The sequence below is a fragment of the Chrysoperla carnea genome, chromosome 2, assembly GCF_905475395.1.
Source record: "Chrysoperla carnea chromosome 2, inChrCarn1.1, whole genome shotgun sequence".
NCBI classification, from domain to species: Eukaryota; Metazoa; Arthropoda; class Insecta; order Neuroptera; family Chrysopidae; genus Chrysoperla; species Chrysoperla carnea.
The window spans coordinates 75,193,399-75,211,691 of record NC_058338.1 but is presented as its reverse complement, the minus strand read 5'-3'; the positions used below and the strand labels follow the sequence as shown (position 1 = coordinate 75,211,691).

At 28.3% G+C, this 18,293-nt stretch overlaps 1 protein-coding gene across 3 annotated transcripts in view; it reads right to left on the bottom strand.

Moving 5' to 3' along the window:
- LOC123293931 (spondin-1-like) overlaps positions 1 to 11,428 on the bottom strand; it is a 379,414-nt gene extending 367,986 nt beyond the window's left edge. For all 3 annotated transcript variants that reach the window (XM_044874928.1, XM_044874929.1, XM_044874931.1), the window contains exon 1: positions 11,250 to 11,428. In XM_044874928.1, coding sequence (XP_044730863.1) covers positions 11,250 to 11,279 — 30 coding nt within the window. In that variant the 5' untranslated portion in view covers positions 11,280 to 11,428. The remainder of the gene's footprint in view (positions 1 to 11,249) is intronic.
- Positions 11,429 to 18,293: the final 6,865 nt, after the last annotated feature.

Sequence of the window (18,293 nt, the reverse complement as noted above, 5' to 3'; positions counted from 1 at the left end):
TTTATTATACACAAAATATAAATATAAAATTTATTTTAATTCTGAACGTGAGCATGATTTAACGAAATTTTTTCCGCATCGAGCGCTATGATCGACATATGTGCTCTCTGTGTGCTCTCTACGAATAATTATTCCAGCGAATTTTATTGGAACAAATTTTTTAATGTTCGTAATTTAAGGATTAAATTTTACTACGGATTCTAAATTGTTCCCCATCTTAAATTGTCCTACGGATCATTCAAAATTCACTTGTCACCGAAACAATCTTTATATACTTGGCAAAAGAGTTTAAAAAATTTTAATATTTTATGAATTATTAACGAATACAAAATACCCTTTTTTCCATCTTTAATTGTTTATAACCTTTGCAATTTTTATGTGCTGAAAAACGCTTGTAGTACATTTTTTTAGACATCATTTCGAATCCAACGAGCTATCTCACGTATTTTTACGACCAATATTTCACCAATTTGAACGTGTTGACTAGACAATACATGCTTGTGTTAATATTTTATTTTTTAAATACGAAAACAGATTTCAAATTTCTGAGCGGATCTTTAAGTACTCTATGATATTATGTGAAATTTATAATACTGTGAATAAATATATGCTAATGGCACATATACAGCCTCGTCCAAATATAATGCAGACTTTCCTAATAAGTAATCAAACGTGGAAACATAGGCTAACAGATAGCAGCCATATATTCAACATTCACTTTGTAATTTATGTGCTTTTACAGATTATTTTCAATAATAGAATAATACATTTGTTTGTAAAGCCTAATTTGCACCATACCAATCACTATCCCTATATTAAATTAAATTTGATTACCTAGAATTATAAGTACCTATAAAGGGTTTTTCCCAAACAAAAAAGTCATAAATAAATGAAGGCAAATCTCATGATAGCACAGCAGTAATATTCTCCTATTAAAAATAATAATCTTTGTCAAATTAATGTATCTATTTAGACGCTCACAGATTTCAAAAATCTACAGAAATCTTGCGTAGAATCATAGAACTGGCAACGTTTTCAAACCTTAAAGCTTTTATAGCTCGTTAAAAAGTGATATTTTTAGCATATACGTTGCAGTCAACTAGCTTAATTAGGCGTTCAGTTACTTTCAGTTCAGTTAACAGCTTCGACTTTTTACTGAATGGCACCTTTCCACAAGGGGCCTTAACGATATTCAGCCATAGACTTAATATTCATACAATAACAGGGTGGCAATATAATAAAAAAAGAAATATATGACATTAGAAATCGTGCAACCGATACCCGTGGCTACACTGTACTAGTGGCTAAAAACAACAACTTAATTGTTTAAATTAGCATTAGAAGAAGAGGTTTAAAAAATATTTTATGTAAAAATAGCTTAATAATGTGAAACGTCTATTGTTCCGGCTTAATGATGTCGTCGGTATTAGGAGAACATCTATAAAAACTACCATATTTGCCTAATAAACTTAATAATATCTGGAGCCACACAAATACCCGCTAATGTACTTTATTTCGTTAACTACGATAAACATCCAATAGGTGTAAAGAAGAGTCACAATTTACAGTCAACATTTCAGTTTTTCCGGAAAACATGGTCAAAACGACGTTTTTAAAAAATGAAACCTACCTTCGACTTTTCGCAACCTACCTTGTCCCAAAAAACCCCTGCATACCCATTTTCATGAAAATCGTTGGATCCATTTCCGAGATTGTTGATGAAGTTTTTTTCTGCCCTACCCTTATCTTTATGATTTATTTATCAAATTCCATTATTCACCCCTGATTTATATATATAAGATTTAAACAATACATTTTCTGACTGTGAGTATATTTTTCGTCAAACCTAGATAAACTTGAAAATGAGGGGTGAATAATGAAATTTGATAAATAAATGAGAAAGATAAGGGTAGAAAAGAAAAAAACTTGCTAGAGTAATAATATATAAGATTGTTGTTTCATTATCATGAGACCAAATAGCGTAGCCTAATAACAAAATACACAAATGTAAGAAGTAAAAATATTAGTTGTTAGCACAAGTGAAACTTCCATGCCATTTTGATCCACAACTTTGTCTTTAAAACACACGCATCTATTATTGCGATTCACAGCATACTTACAATTTCTTTTTTTAAATCTGCGGCCACTTAAAGGTGTCTAACCAGATGACAGAAAGTGGAACTAAAAAATGACTAGGCTAGGCTAACTAATTAAACGTTATCGATCCAAGGCCGCTACTTGAATGGCGCCGTTTAGTAAAAATGCTAGACCATTAATGGCTGCGACATAAACAATACTTAGAATTAGCTGCGTGTTCCAGCTTTTTACTCTTGTAAAGTATATCTTATTATACTTTGTGACAGTCCATACAAAATTGAAAATTATCTCTATTATTTTCTATTCCCAAATCGAACTAACAAGTGATTTAAGTTTAATCTGATAGTTAAATAATTTATATTGTTTAAATTTGGGTCATTTAATTAAAGATTTGAAATCACAGATTTTCGATGGTACATTTTCTAGAACAGATGCATTATATTTCTAACAACTGAACCTACATGCCATTCATCAATTTTTATAATTTCTATAGAAATCGAAATAAAAACATTTTTCGGAATTGCAAAATTGGCAGTCATATTTTTGATACGAGAGAAACAGTGTTGCAATTTTTTTCTATCGATGAATATATACAAACTGTATTGAAGCAATTATCAAATTACTATGTGAAACCATACAAAACGATATATGTATACCCTACTGGCTATGTAGTATGTTTTATTATTGTAAAATCTAGAATCGAACATAGTTTGAAACAAATTAGTATGGGGCAAGTGAAAATAAACAACTAACTGAGATAAGTGTTGAAATACCCTATACAGACCATGTTGAACATCAATGCTTGCATAATATATAGTCTGGTGCCATTACACAATTTTTGGGGATTTAAATTACGCAACAACATTATTGATGCACCAATTTTTAGATGAAAAATATGAGGTTTATATTCCCGGTTGGTTGAGTGTGTGTAGAAACTCGACAGGATAATAAACAGTATCTTCTACCTCTATGGCTGTATCTAAAGACTTATAAACTACAGAAAATCCGTTAGGACTACAGAAAATCCTTTGGGAGTACGAGTAAAAACCATGCAAAGAAACATTATCGAAGCAACAATTTTTACAGGAAAGTATGAGGGTGAAAGGGTATTAATTCCGAGAATCCCTCTGATTCCATCGGACTGTCATTTTGAATTTAAGCGTTTACAGTTTCCAGTAAAATGTGGCTTTGCGATGACTATCAATAAAGCACAAGGTCAGAGTTTAAATTAGCTGGTGTAGACTTACGAAGGGACTGTTTTTCGCAAGGTAAATTTATATAGCGTTTTCAAGAGTGATGTAGCGGAGGATCTCATCGTTCTCCAACCACATAAACGTACGAAGAATGTTGTTTACAGAGAAGTTTTGTAAATGTAAGAAAAGTATTTTACAGGTTTATATATCTTTATCCATTATTATGAGTTTCATGTACATGAAATGTTATTAAATGTTAAAATTAAGATAAATAAATTAATGTGATGAAAAATGGAAATGTAATTGCTATTTATAACAATTGTCATACATAAAAAATAAATGTCGTAAAAATATAAATAATTACAAAATTTAATTTAATAGATTTAAAAAATGAATAAATATTTTTTATAAAAACAAAAAAAAAATTCAAAATTTGTCCTTAGTTTTATGGTTGCAATTTTTTAGTGGTATAGGCCTACTGGGGATCCCACCACAATAATTAACGGGAACGCATCCCAATACACAGTACCTTATGAGTGATGTGGAAATCTGCGTATTCCCTGACTGGCACAATATTTTCCTTTTTAAAGTTTGAAAAATTTACAATAAATATCAAATCGAAATTAACCATTTCGTTAATAAAAGATGTAAAGATTCACATCCAAATGGTTAGTCTGTCCACCGAAGCGGGCGGGAATCAGCTGTTTCTTTCTAAATTCGATAAGTTTGAAAACAATGACATTTATTTGATATTTTTTTAGAAATAATTTTTTATTTTTTTTAGAATCTACACTATCTAAGTAACTTTACACACTCGGTAACTTACCCGGTTTCCTTCCTGTTAATATTCCTTTAAATTATTAAATTCATAATAGCATACAAAGCAAAAGTTCATTTATAGTCCATATCCTTAATTGAATTGTTATTCCGCTTAATATAATAAAATTAATATATAAATCTTTTTTTAGACAAGAGTAAAAATAATTTAGTTGATTGATTACTGAAATATAATCATTCATATTATTTTTTACATCATATACATATTATGTATATTTCAGTTCAGTTCAATCCCCGAAAACGCTCAGAGCGTTAAAAAGTTGGTACAAAAAGGTAATTTTCGTTTATACACTCTACAGCCAGACGTAAACACTCTGAGCAATTTTGCCTATGTTCCGTGTTCCACTGGGCACACTGAATATGTGCCCAAGGCCCCATGATCAACGGGAGCCCACGCGATTTTCGTTTTATCCCTAAACTCACGAAGTAATATTATTATGTTTCTCTTATTTGTTTTATATAATTAGGTTCAATTGAAAATTGAATGAAATTCTATTTGCCTTCTATCAAAATACGAAAAATGAGACGAAATGCTGTAATGAAAAATTATCTAATTATTCAATGAGTTGAAAAATTGCACTCTGTGTCAAGAACTCGAATGGCCCGAATGGCCTAATTGGTAGGGCGCTTGACATGAATCCAAGAAGTCCGGGTTCGAGTCCTGATTCGAGTGTATTTTTTTTACTTTATTATATTATAAATATAATAAAGTATTGTGATCGAAAAAATAAATCGATATCGGGGTTTCAACGGAAATACACGTTTTGAGGGTCCCTGATTCCAAAAATGTGCCTTCAATTTTCAACTGATTTTTCTCAAATTCGGTACATAGGTTCAGTTTGGTCATAATTCCAGACGATTTTTCCTTTTTTTCCCTAGGCCAAAACTTCCCTTTTTAAAGGGTACTTCCCTCTAGGCCAAAACAGGATTTTTGGGGTTTTCTCTAAAACGACTCTAACGATTTCGATTAAACTAAGCACAAGGCTAGATCTAAAGGTGTTCTTAGAATTGGTATAAGCTACATATACGGGAAAATTCGAGAAGGCCCACACCCTAGGGAAAAACTTTCCAAATACAGAATAATGGGATTTTCTAGGGAGAGGCTAAGGGGGCAGAAGTGAAAGTATCAGAGTTTATATCAGCAAGGTCCTAGGTTTGATATAACACCCCTCGGGGACCCCCTCCCTGTAGCCGTGGAGCCGGAGAGAATGAAATCGTCAAAAGTGGCCAAATCAATCCTACTCAAAATTGATCAAATATTATTTAAAATGTCTTTTTAAGTAACTTTTGTAACTTGGTAATCTTTGCTTAACCTCACCCCTAAGCCTGTTCCGCATTACTTATTTTTAAATAAGTCTTACAATTGGCTGCTTTCAATAAAAATATTACAAGAATAATCAATTTTATGATATAATAAAGTCTTGTCCGATGTTTCGGACCCTTTATTTCAATTCTCTTTAATTAATATTACTAGACAAGATATTTGTCAATATTTAGTTTACGCTGTATGTATCATATTAAAAATCATCAATTATAATCGATAGACGATGATGTAAATAAATCGTATACATGATTAAAAGTAAACAAAAACAAATAGTAATTATATATGGTAAAAACTAAATGCTCTAACATTTTGTATTTCGTGACAGAAATTCTCTCCATTTCCTTCGGAAATTCGCCAATATAGCATGTGTATTTTATATCACTTTGGTTATTTTTTCCATGAGTGATTATTTTCAGTGATTGGCCAAAGAACATTTTATTAAAAAAATGTATATCAATATTAAAAAGATATACATTTATATTTCATCCTAGATATATTCAGAAAAATATAGATACATAAATGATCAAAATTAAATTGTTATTTATTGAATGAGGCCCTAAAAAGTAAAATTTCTAAGTCGTTTAAATGTTTTACTACGATTTTGATCTTCAATGCACTGATTTGATGAAATTTGTGTGGAAGAAAAATTTTCTCACCTGTTTTTTTGTAATATGAAATACAGAAACTTTCGAATGCAGTATTTACCAAATCTTTCAATTGTAAAAATTGATCGAGTAGTTTAGTTTTGTTTGATTACAAAAGACATGAAAAACATTTTTTCGGATAAATCACGGGTAAAATTTTACTGTCTATTTGTATATAATAACACTAGTTAGTTAACTGCTTCGTGTCCGCCACATTATCTATTACTAATTCGGAATTCTATCTTACCGAACGATTAGCGTAAAATAAAATATTTTATTTAAATGTATATCTGTATATTAGAATTCAAACAATCCCATACGCCATTAATTGTGAAAAATATGGAAAACTATTCATTAAACTTAGATTTTTTAATTTTAAGAGGTTTAATGCTACTGAAGAGGATTGCCAAAGCAATCGAAACCGGTCTAGCTAATTAATAATTTTATAATCTAGCTAAATATTTTTATTGTGGGTCCTTAAGGGGATATATTTTAACAAAATACATAATACAGCCCACAGAAATGCTCATCTTAATTTGAATAATAATTGTTAACCTAAACTATACCACCCCTGGACAAGATCGCATAAATTTTTGTTTTTAACTTCTTTAAGTAAGCTTTAAAAAATTCGAACAGTTTTTATAAAGATTCATTGACCATCCTTGGATTCCGGGCTTTTAACATATTTATACCTTACGGATCTCTGTTAAAAATATATTTTTTTTAAATCAATTATCTTTCTTACCTCTTTACTAATAACGGTGAGTGTCATCTTCATAAAAATTCTAGAATCCTGATAATGATCGACCTAAAAGCTTAATTTATAAACAAATTTCTTTACAAAGTTACTTTTAATTAAGAGCACATAAATACATTTAAAAAATTATTTTCTATGTTTTACAATTGAAATGCATATCAGTTTGTATAGCTTTCGCTTTAAATAATTTTTATACCATACGTATATATGAAATAAGTTTAGTCCCAAGTTTGTAACGCTTAAAAACATTGATGTTACGCAAAAAAATTTTGGTATAGGTGTTCATAGAATCATCTAATAAGTCCCTTTTCGGGTGTCCGTCCGTCCATCTGTGACCACGATAACTCAAAAACGTAAAAAGTGAGGTCACTTCGTAAATGAGCAACATAGGCCAATTGAACAAAAGTTGTTTAAGATAGAACAAATGTAAAAATGTTCTTTATCAAAAAATAAACAACTTTTGTTTGAAACATTTTTTTTGTAAACATCACTGTTTACTCACGAGGGCACACATTAGATGCAAATTTTATAGTATATAATAATATGGGATTATCAGTTATATATGTGTGACATGTATGTATGTGTAATGTGATAGAGTAATCAACACTGTCTATACATGGTATTTCAACAATTAACTCAGTCAATTGTTTGTTTTCACTTGTTATATGTTAATATTTAAAAAAAAGTAATTCTAAACATAGAATATAATAAACAAGTAATTCTCAATATCGAATATATTACTCTAAGGTCCATCAATTGATAACTAAAATGATGATTTTTGATTAGTGGCATATCTGTCTTCATTCATAAAATAATATTTTTATAAAAAATGATTTTTGTTTACAATATTTTTATAAAAAATGATATTTTATTAATATTTATTAACAAATATTAGGATTCAATATCTTGAAATCTTTCAATATTTATTTTGAAATCAAGCATAAAAATTTTATGAGAATCGAAATAGATAAAAAATGAGATGCAATTTGTAAAAGCTACGGATTAAGATGCAAGATTTCGAGATAAGAGATAATATCACACAGACTTATAATATAAGACTGGGTCGTTCAATAAGATTTTACCAATTAGATGCTTTGTAGTTTTTTAAATTTTCTACTAAAGCGCGCCTATATTATAGAATCATCAAAGTCGATCAGCTTAAAGCGTATGGAACCTTCGTTACAGTAACCAACACTTACCCGATGGGTTTTTCAATTTTATATTTTGACTTAATGCAATGAGTACAAGGATTCCATAAGTTTGTTATTATTTGGAAAATTATGTAGTTTGTGTGAAGCTATTTCACAATTTTATCTTGTTTTTCCCTAAATTAAAAAATCTTTTTCAACAGAAATTAAAGTTCAAGTTCAAATAGCATATCTAAAACGATATTGTTATACTTAGTATCGATCACATCAGCAGAGGCATTACATCTGATAGAGGCATTGCATTCACAAAGACATAAATGATTTTAATATTCATCAAAACTTAAAAAAATTCTGCTTTAGCATTAGTTAAGCTAACACCCAATTTTCTGTAATAAATAAAAAAAATTCAGTGATCAGAAAATCCTTAGTCTAATCTCTAAAGATCATACCCATCACGAGTTCTAAATATGTTTCTAGAACAATTTAAAACGAAATATCAAAAATTTTAATAATCACTTAAAAACAATTGGCAATATAAAAAGCAAAAAAAAAACTAAAAATAGTTAATTGCTATTAATTTATGAATAAGGGATGTCTCAAAATTAGCGCAAGTTTTGAATTTTATGCAATTCCTGTAAAAAGTATTTATTAAAAAGGAGAAACGTGAAGGCTGGAAATTTAGGGTTCTTAAAAATGTAGAATACTGATTTAACATCAATAAAAATAAAAAGTTGAAGGTAAAATTAAAGGAGGATAGATGAAAATTGAAGACTTAAATCAGTGAATTTAACAGCGTTGAACTTTTTGTGCAGTCCGCCACCAAATTAGCAACGTGTAACATACACAATAAGAGTAATTACGACTAGCTCATTCCTGCTGATGATGAGTACTTGGAAGTCGAAATACGTATATATATAATACATAAAATTGATGTAGGAAATTGGGGAAAATATCGACATTTAATTGATTTTTTTTATCTTAGATATTTTAGGTGTATACCAACAAACCCGCGACTATGAACGCCCTGAAGAAGAAATTACAAATGTACAATAAAGACTTTCGACAAAAAGAGATGTAGAATCTGTGTTTGCTATCCAAATTATTTCTATCGTTAATTTTGTGTCACCCTTTAAAAATTCTAGTATAAATTTATTATTTATCTCAATATAATAAACTATTAAACTTATCAATTCTTATTGACCTCAATAATGCCCTTTGGAAATCCTTTCAATGTTGGTATACAGATTTCTTTTTATTATTATTATTAATCATTGTTTTGAATTCATTATGACAAAAAAAATGTTATTTATAAATAACAAAATGATTAAAATAAATTACCAGCAATTATTACAATAATTGAATAAGCAAACTGTAGCCAATAACTAGACAAAGGTTTATTAATTCAGAATTCTGGAGTAAAATATATTAGTCTCTCGGGATTTGCAACTTTTTTGCCCGAAATAAGCCTAGAAATAAAGGTATACATGTAAGAAGCTTATTTTATTGCAACTTAGTTTGGTATTAGCTAGGCTACTTTCACAACTATGTCATAATTTTTTTTTCTGGGGCTTAGCATGTCGTATATAGGTATTACTTGATATAACTCGGCATGTCATCGCATAGCTGAATGCGGTCATGGAATTTGATTTCAAGCTTGGAAGATCTTGCAGTTCCTATCCTATTGGGGTTACTTAAATTTTTTATTCAAAAAATGTCTTGTGAATGTAAAAATATTACACTTTTTCAGTCTAGCCCTCATCCACAAAATGTGAAACGTGAGATAAGGAACTTCGATCCTAAATTGTATGTAATGATATTATTGGCTAAAAAAATAGTTAAATAATGTTTCTAATCAACACGTTTCATTCGTACAATAAAAGATGTTACAAAAATCGGCTAATAAAGGAAAATAAAAGAAACCGCTCGTATTTTGCTAAAACCCTACGAAATTGGTTTCTTAGGTGTCAAATATCGTTAGTAAGGCATAAGCTAGTGGTGCAAATGTTTCTATTTCTTAATAAACGATAAATTTTTAATTCAATGAAACGATCAATGTTAAAGAAATTAAGAAATAGGCAACTTGTATGACTTAAATGTTAAGTGTTTGTCAAATAATCGAAGGCTATTATTACTTTGTAAACATATTCCATGAGGTTTTAGCAAAATATAAGCGGTTTCTTCCATTTTTCTTTATTATATAAATTTAAGACAATAAATAATTTTCTCCTAAAAAATCTCTTTCAGAAATTAGAGAGTTAAAATGAATTGGTTGATTTCAAATAAATTTCACTCCTGTTATGCTCATTTTTCAGTTCTGTAAACCATAAAATTAAATTTCTTATTCATATTCTCATTGTCCTGAATTTTCACAATTTATTTATTGTTAAAATAAACTGGAAATAAAATATAAAATAATCTAAAAAAGGAATACCGTGTAAAGCCCTAAATAATCACTGATTCGTTAATAAATAAATAAGTTCGAAATTATTTTCCTATAATAAACTTCTCTTTAACAATACAAAAAAATTCCTAACTACCTTTTAAAAACAATTTACATATTTACAACTTAATTATATTTTCCGTAGCTTAATTATTTTTTAAATAATAAATTTTCGTTTTAAAGCTTAGTGAAGTATCAAAAACATTCTTAAACAAGAATCGACCGTGAGCCCATAATGAAGCGAAGTATCTATGACTTATTACCTTCCATTCTTAGAATTTAAATAGGTAAGTTTTATAATAGAAAGTTTTAACTGTAGTTCGAGTGTCGAATTTGAGGAAATTAAATTTATTCATTTTTGGATGACGATTTTCAATTCAACAATTTTTATGCCTGCCATTTTTGCCAAAGAAATGGCAGGAAGTTTTTACAAATGCTGTAGGGATTTAAAAATGAAGTACAATTTTTCGACTTATTTAAACGATTTTTCTACTTCATCAGAAGAGGCAAACTTTTTGCTATTTGTTTCCACGTATTATATTGAGAAAATGATTTCAATAAGTTCGAGACTCAAGCCATTGTTAAAATTTCTATATTTTTTTTAACGAAACTTACCTTAATCAATCCTTCAAACGACTCAAAAAATTATATAAATTTTGCTTTATAATGGGGCCTCGGTCTAGAAAATTACTTTTAAAATAATAAATCGATTATCTACAGGAAAAATATGAAAATCTTATATAAAAAGCTATATGCCTGAAAAAAAATATTCCAATTTTTTTACCATGAAAAATTAAATTAAATTTTACCTTTAATTCATTACGAAATTTGAACTTCATTTTAGATGAAAAAACTCTTTATATCACTCTTTGAACTTTTGTTTTTAAATCGAAATGAAAAAAGCACGTGAAAATCGTGTCTTAGATGATTATATATGCAATACAATATTTTGTAAAGGTCAACACACAATAGTACGCGACATGTGCACACTACAAATGCCGACAATAAACTGATGCGCGTATACACGCGGCCGTCTCTATAATCTTCAATATTATCAGAAAATGTTTCGTTTGCACGCACGCAGTTGATAGAGTCTGTGCGAAATATTGTTGTAAAATTATTAGTACCCATTATTATTATTTTTATTTTGTGCATCTATTTAAGGATGTATTAGCGCCAGGACTATTTTGGATATAAAAAAAAACTAGATTTTCTTTTTAAATGAAGTTGGAATAAATCTAAATCAATTCTGAAAATACAATGGGGGAGGGGGGGGGTGGTAGTGGCCGATTATTTAAATAAATAAATGACTTCAAAAGTAGGCAGATATTTAGCATTATTAGTCTTATGGCAAAACGGTAGGTGAATGGTTAGTTTTCGTTGACTTCTCCAAAAATAGTCTGTGGAAATTTAAAAAAAAAACTATTTGAATAAAATTTAAAACCTTCATAAACTTTTGAAAAAAAAAACCCTTTTGCCCGGCTATTTAAGGATGTATGTGCACGGTATTGAGGACACAAATTTAAAAAAATATATACATTCAATTTTGATGCTAAATTATGTTATAACTTGACAATATAAGATGGGAAGTAAGAATACAATTATTCGATATTTGGAATAATTTTTCAAAATTTCGAAAAATGAAAAAAGAATCACCAGAATCGCTTCAAAGTAAAACCTTTTCATACGCAATTTTAGACGTTTTTTTTAATACTCATTCAATCTTTAAACGAATTCGATTTTTGTATTGTATGGGTCAAAATTACCCTATATAAAGTTTCATCAAATAAGGAATATTCCTGTATTTTTTTTACATTTTTAATTCATTGTTTACACCGTTATAACAAAGTAAAAAACATAAATACTGTTTAAAAAGTGAAAACAAACAATTGACTGAGTTAAGTGTTGAAATACCATGTATAGACAGTGTTGATTACTCTATCACATTACACATATACCTATACATGACATACATATCTCAATGTCAAAAAAAATGCTCGTTTAAAAACATTCTAAGTGTTACTATTATAACATAACATATGATGAGTACGCTTAGAATGTTTTAACTGTGGCATTTTTTTTTGACAGTGAGATACATTAAATACTATAAAATTTGCATCTAATGTGTGATCTCGTTAGTAAATAGTGCTGATACAAAAAAAAATTTTAAACAAAAGTTTTTTATTTTTTGATAAGGAACATTTTTTACATTTAAACTTTAGTTTTATCTCTAACGGCTTACAAGATGGGACCTACGGATCCAAGACCCAACTGACCTTTGTAGCTCATTTACAAACTCGAACCCACTTTTTACGCCTGAGATGAGTGCGCTGTAAAAATTTCAGCTTAATATATTTTTTCGTTTTTGAGTTATCGTGTTCACAGACGGACGGACAACCGAAAATGGACTAATTAGATGATTCTATGCACACCTATACGAAAATTTTTTTCGTAGCATCAATATTTTTAAGCGTTACAAACTTGGGACTAAACTTAATATACTATATATATTTCATATATACATGGTATAAAAATGCTGTAATTAATCGTTTGGCGCTCTCTGTTAATAACGTAATAATATGTGAGCTGTGAATTGGTGACAGTTCAATGTATAATTTAAACTTTAAAAAAATGTATTTACAACACAGAATTAGAATCGTTATTATTAAGTTTTCTAATAAAAAGCCGTAGAATAATATAACTCAATGTATTATCATACAAAATGTAGGTATAGTTAAAATAATTCAGTATGTTAATAAATTTGACTAGCCAATACTATGATATCACGTCCGTTTAAAAATTTAAATTTCCGTTTTAGAAATTCTCACACTGAATTTATACTTTTATTAATTAATTTTAAGTAATTAAAAAGTTATTAATTACTAAAACAATGGTTTAGTTGAAATGTCCAGTCAACAAAGTTACGGAAAAAAAATAGTTGAACCAAATTTAAATTTCATGAATATTCCCTATTCCGATTCAAAATATTTTTAGCAATTTTCTCAATTTTGTTAAGAGAAAAAGGAAAATTGCAAAAAATTAAGGAAATATTTCTTCGATTTGGAAAAAAACTCATTTTCTAAATTAACGTAGGCCCAAAAGAGACAAAATTGGATCAATTAGACGATTGTAACTTGTAATTTCGAATATATCAACTAAAATCATAGACAGAGGCCCGATAATATATAAAAATTAACTTCATTTGGCGAATAGATTAGTATTTTTTTTAGACTAAAGACCAACATGTGTGCATATACCTACACATAACGTCCAGAATTTTTGGTCCCTTCAATGTCGGTATATCCGATTTTAAGTGCATGTTAGAACGATCAAAACATTTTATTCAATAAGAATAGGGTATTATCGTTAGTAAAAAATAAATCATGAAATTTGAAAAAAGTTAAAATAAAAATATACTTAAATATTCTGATTTCGAGTCATAAAAGCACATTTTTCTATTAAAATATTAAAAGTAATTTTTAAACTGTATATCACGTGACTTAAATCGCAGGTAAGCCCTGCTGTGATGTCATAGCGGTATGAGCCATAGACCATCAGTTAGTTCAGTGTAGACAGCTGGGTATAATATATCCATAGATAATAAGTATTTATATTTATTATAATCAGATGTCTATGAATATATCTGTCAAACTTATTTGTGTTATTTCGTATAGTGATACCCATATTACAACATCAAATTGGATGCCCGCGTTTTTGACAGTTTAAAAAAGGTTTAAAATTTAATTTAAGTTTTTGGCAAGAAAGCGTGTGTATTTTTCCGAAATAAATTTTTGGTGGCTTTTTATTGGCAAAATCAACATTTTGAAGTACTTTTTCACAAATAGTGGAACACTCTATTATGTAACTCTGTGTCACAAAAAATGCACCGATTATATACATATAATACTGTACGTAATCCTTTTTTGTGACACAGACACACATAAAATTCATTTGGTTTATTATAAAGGTTGGCTTTGTAAGAATCGGGAAACACTTATTCTTGTTGGGTATGGAGAAGCGTACTGTAAAATAAGAAAAGTGACTTTATATTATATTATTGATAGTCCAATCGGTCTTTGTCTTTGAAAAAGATATTTGAAATTCTCATCTATTAATTACTATCCGTGATTGGGCTACTTCAGCGCCGCTCATTGGCGGGTTTTAGAAAACCTATTCTGGCAACTCTGCGGCATTATGTGAAAATAGCAAATGCCATTTGCAAGCACGCCTATGAAAAACATTCCCAATAATTTGAATCATTATCCATAAAACGATAAAATTAGAAGCAAATGAGAAAAAATGTTTAAGCAATGACGATAAACGTATCTAATATACACCGGTTTGTCAAAATGATTAAAACAATATTTGTACGATTTATTACTTTTAAATAATAAAAAAAAATATTTCTAAACGCTTTAAGCCAGAGATATCTGTGAGACAGAAAATAAACTCATAGTTGTGCAACAATAAACAGGCATCTATGTGCGAATAATTGAACTACAATAAAATTTAAAAAATAAAAACAATTGGCTAAGTTAATCGTTGAAAGTATGCAATAAAATCTTTTTTTCGTAACCTGTACATTGTACTGTTACCATAGTTGCCACGAATTCTATTAATTATTATTATTGTACAAATATTATTTTCATCGTTTGTGTAGAGCTGTGCAATACGCAGACGTCTATTGTTATTGCTCAAACATTTTTTCTTATTTGGTACTAGATTTAATGTTCTATGAATCAATTGTTTAAACTGGTCAGTGGTAGGCTTCTGTCCATTGAACATATCAGTGAATTCTAGGGAATGTTTCTCATATGCGTGGTTGCAAATGGCATTTGCTATTATATCATAATCTTCATCAGAAACTTGCATTTTTATCTTTATGTAGTGTGTTTTTAAAATGTATTTATAATTTTTTTTTCTTATCTATATTATACTTTTTTTTTTTTAATTTCAAGTTTTGCATACAACAATTTCTGTATATTAATGTACATAACTTTATAAGAATTTTAAAATTTCTTACTATATTATAGAAATAAATAAATATTATTGTAAATTTTACGATTTATGTCCTAACAATGCATACAGAAGTAATTGAAATCATCATCTTTTGGGACTACACCGACCGATCACTACGGGAAACGAATCCACTATAGTAAACATACTTCCTACGAAATTGAAAATCTTTTAACTAACTGCAAGTAGCATTTTTATTATTACTAAATATAGAGAGAATAAATATTGTAGCGGATTTTATTTAGTAAGATTTTCAAACTGTGCAAATAATAATTACTGTCTGACATATTGGATTGACAAGAAATGATGCAAGATAGATATATTCGATGAGTAATAAATTTTCATAAGCATTTAATTGTTTGAATTCTGTGCAACAAGTGCGTTAGACAGAGTTGACTGAATGTATTTGTTTTGCATGAACGCATCATGTCACTTGTGAGAACAATGTAAATTTCAATAATTAATTGTTTATTATTTTATGCTTCTGTCGAAAAAATTCAATAATTTGCTTTAATTGAGTATGATCCACAATATAGCTAAAAATTATCTTTTACATTCTACTGCAATTTTTTGGTAAAACATTTAAAAGCACTTGGCACAAATATAAAAGGTATTTGTTTTAAATCGAGCGTGAGCAAACTGCTTAATACAGCAAGTGTTTAAGGGTTAGCCCAAATATGGCAATGAATAAGTGATTTTATTTTTACTTAATATTATTTATATTATTCTCAATAATTTTCTTCCGAATTAAATCTATACTCAGGAATAATAAATCTTTAAACTTTCTAGTTCTCATTTATAGACAACCCTATATACATGCTTGTATATTATTATAGATTTATAGAAATCGACTTTTTTACAGTATCTCCGATAACTCAATAAGTTATATTATTCAATGATATCTATCGAATGTTAATAAATTCTATTTCAAATTAATTTTATTAAAATTGGCAAAAGAATAAAAACTTAATTAATAAAACTATTAATACATATATAATAAGGATTTAAACCATGGAGGCTATAAAGACGGAGAACGATCGCAATAGAAATTATTGTCCCCAAAATATGGACAAAATAAGTGAGGTGCTGGGATCGCTAAGTTGTCTCATTAAATGCAGGCTGTTTTGCGCTAATATACTGAAAATGAACTATAAATACTACAAATTTTCAGGGACAGTTGCGCTAATGCTTTAGCACGTAGCGATCGTTCTCCTTCTTTATAACCTTCATGCTTTAAACTATAAAAAGATGCTTTTACAATTTAAAACGTTTTCTCTAACTCAACAACACTGGTTGACTAATGAATACATTTTTATAATTTTAGTTTTTTTTTACTCTATATAAGGGAAATAAATTTTATATCATTTCATCGTCATAACCAACCGCTCACAATATGAAATAAATCGACAACAGTAATAATCATACTGCTTTTACAATTTAAAACGTTTTCACTAACTCAACAACACTGGTTGACTAATGAATATATTTTTATAATTTTAATTTTTTTTACTACATATAAGGGAAATAAATTTTATATCTTTTCATAGCCATAACCAACCGCTCACAATATGAAGTAAATCGACAACAGTAATAATAATACTGCTTTTAGCATTTAATATGTTTTCACTAACTCAACAACACTGGTTGACTAATGAATACATTTTTATAATTTTAATTTTTTTTACTATATATAAGGGAAATAAATTTTATATCATTTCATCGTCATAACCAACCGCTCACAATATGAAATAAATCGACAACAGTAATAATCATACTGCTTTTACAATTTAAAACGTTTTCACTAACTCAACAACACTGGTTGACTAATGAATACATTTTTATAATTTTAATTTTTTTTACTACATATAAGGGAAATAAATTTTATATCTTTTCATAGCCATAACCAACCGCTCACAATATGAAGTAAATCGACAACAGTAATAAAAATACTGCTTTTAGCATTTAATATGTTTTCACTAACTCAACAACACTGGTTGACTAATGAATACATTTTTATAATTTTAATTTTTTTTACTATATATAAGGGAAATAAATTTTATATCATTTCATCGTCATAACCAACCTCTCACAATATGAAATAAATCGACAACAGTAATAATCATACTGCTTTTACAATTTAAAACGTTTTCACTAACTCAACAACACTGGTTGACTAATGAATACATTTTTATAATTTTAATTTTTTTTACTATATATAAGGGAAATAAATTTTATATCATTTCATCGTCATAACCAACCGCTCACAATATGAAGTAAATCGACAACAGTAATAATAATACTGCTTTTAGCATTTAATATGTTTTCACTAACTCAACAACACTGGTTGACTAATGAATACATTTTTATAATTTTAATTTTTTTTACTATATATAAGGGAAATAAATTTTATATCATTTCATCGTCATAACCAACCTCTCACAATATGAAATAAATCGACAACAGTAATAATCATACTGCTTTTACAATTTAAAACGTTTTCACTAACTCAACAACACTGGTTGACTAATGAATACATTTTTATAATTTTAATTTTTTTTACTATATATAAGGGAAATAAATTTTATATCATTTCATCGTCATAACCAACCTCTCACAATATGAAGTAAATCGACAACAGTAATAATAATACTGCTTTTAGCATTTAATATGTTTTCACTAACTCAACAACACTGGTTGACTAATGAATACATTTTTATAATTTTAATTTTTTTTACTATATATAAGGGAAATAAATTTTATATCATTTCATCGTCATAACCAACCGCTCACAATATGAAGTAAATCGACAACAGTAATAATAATACTGCTTTTAGCAT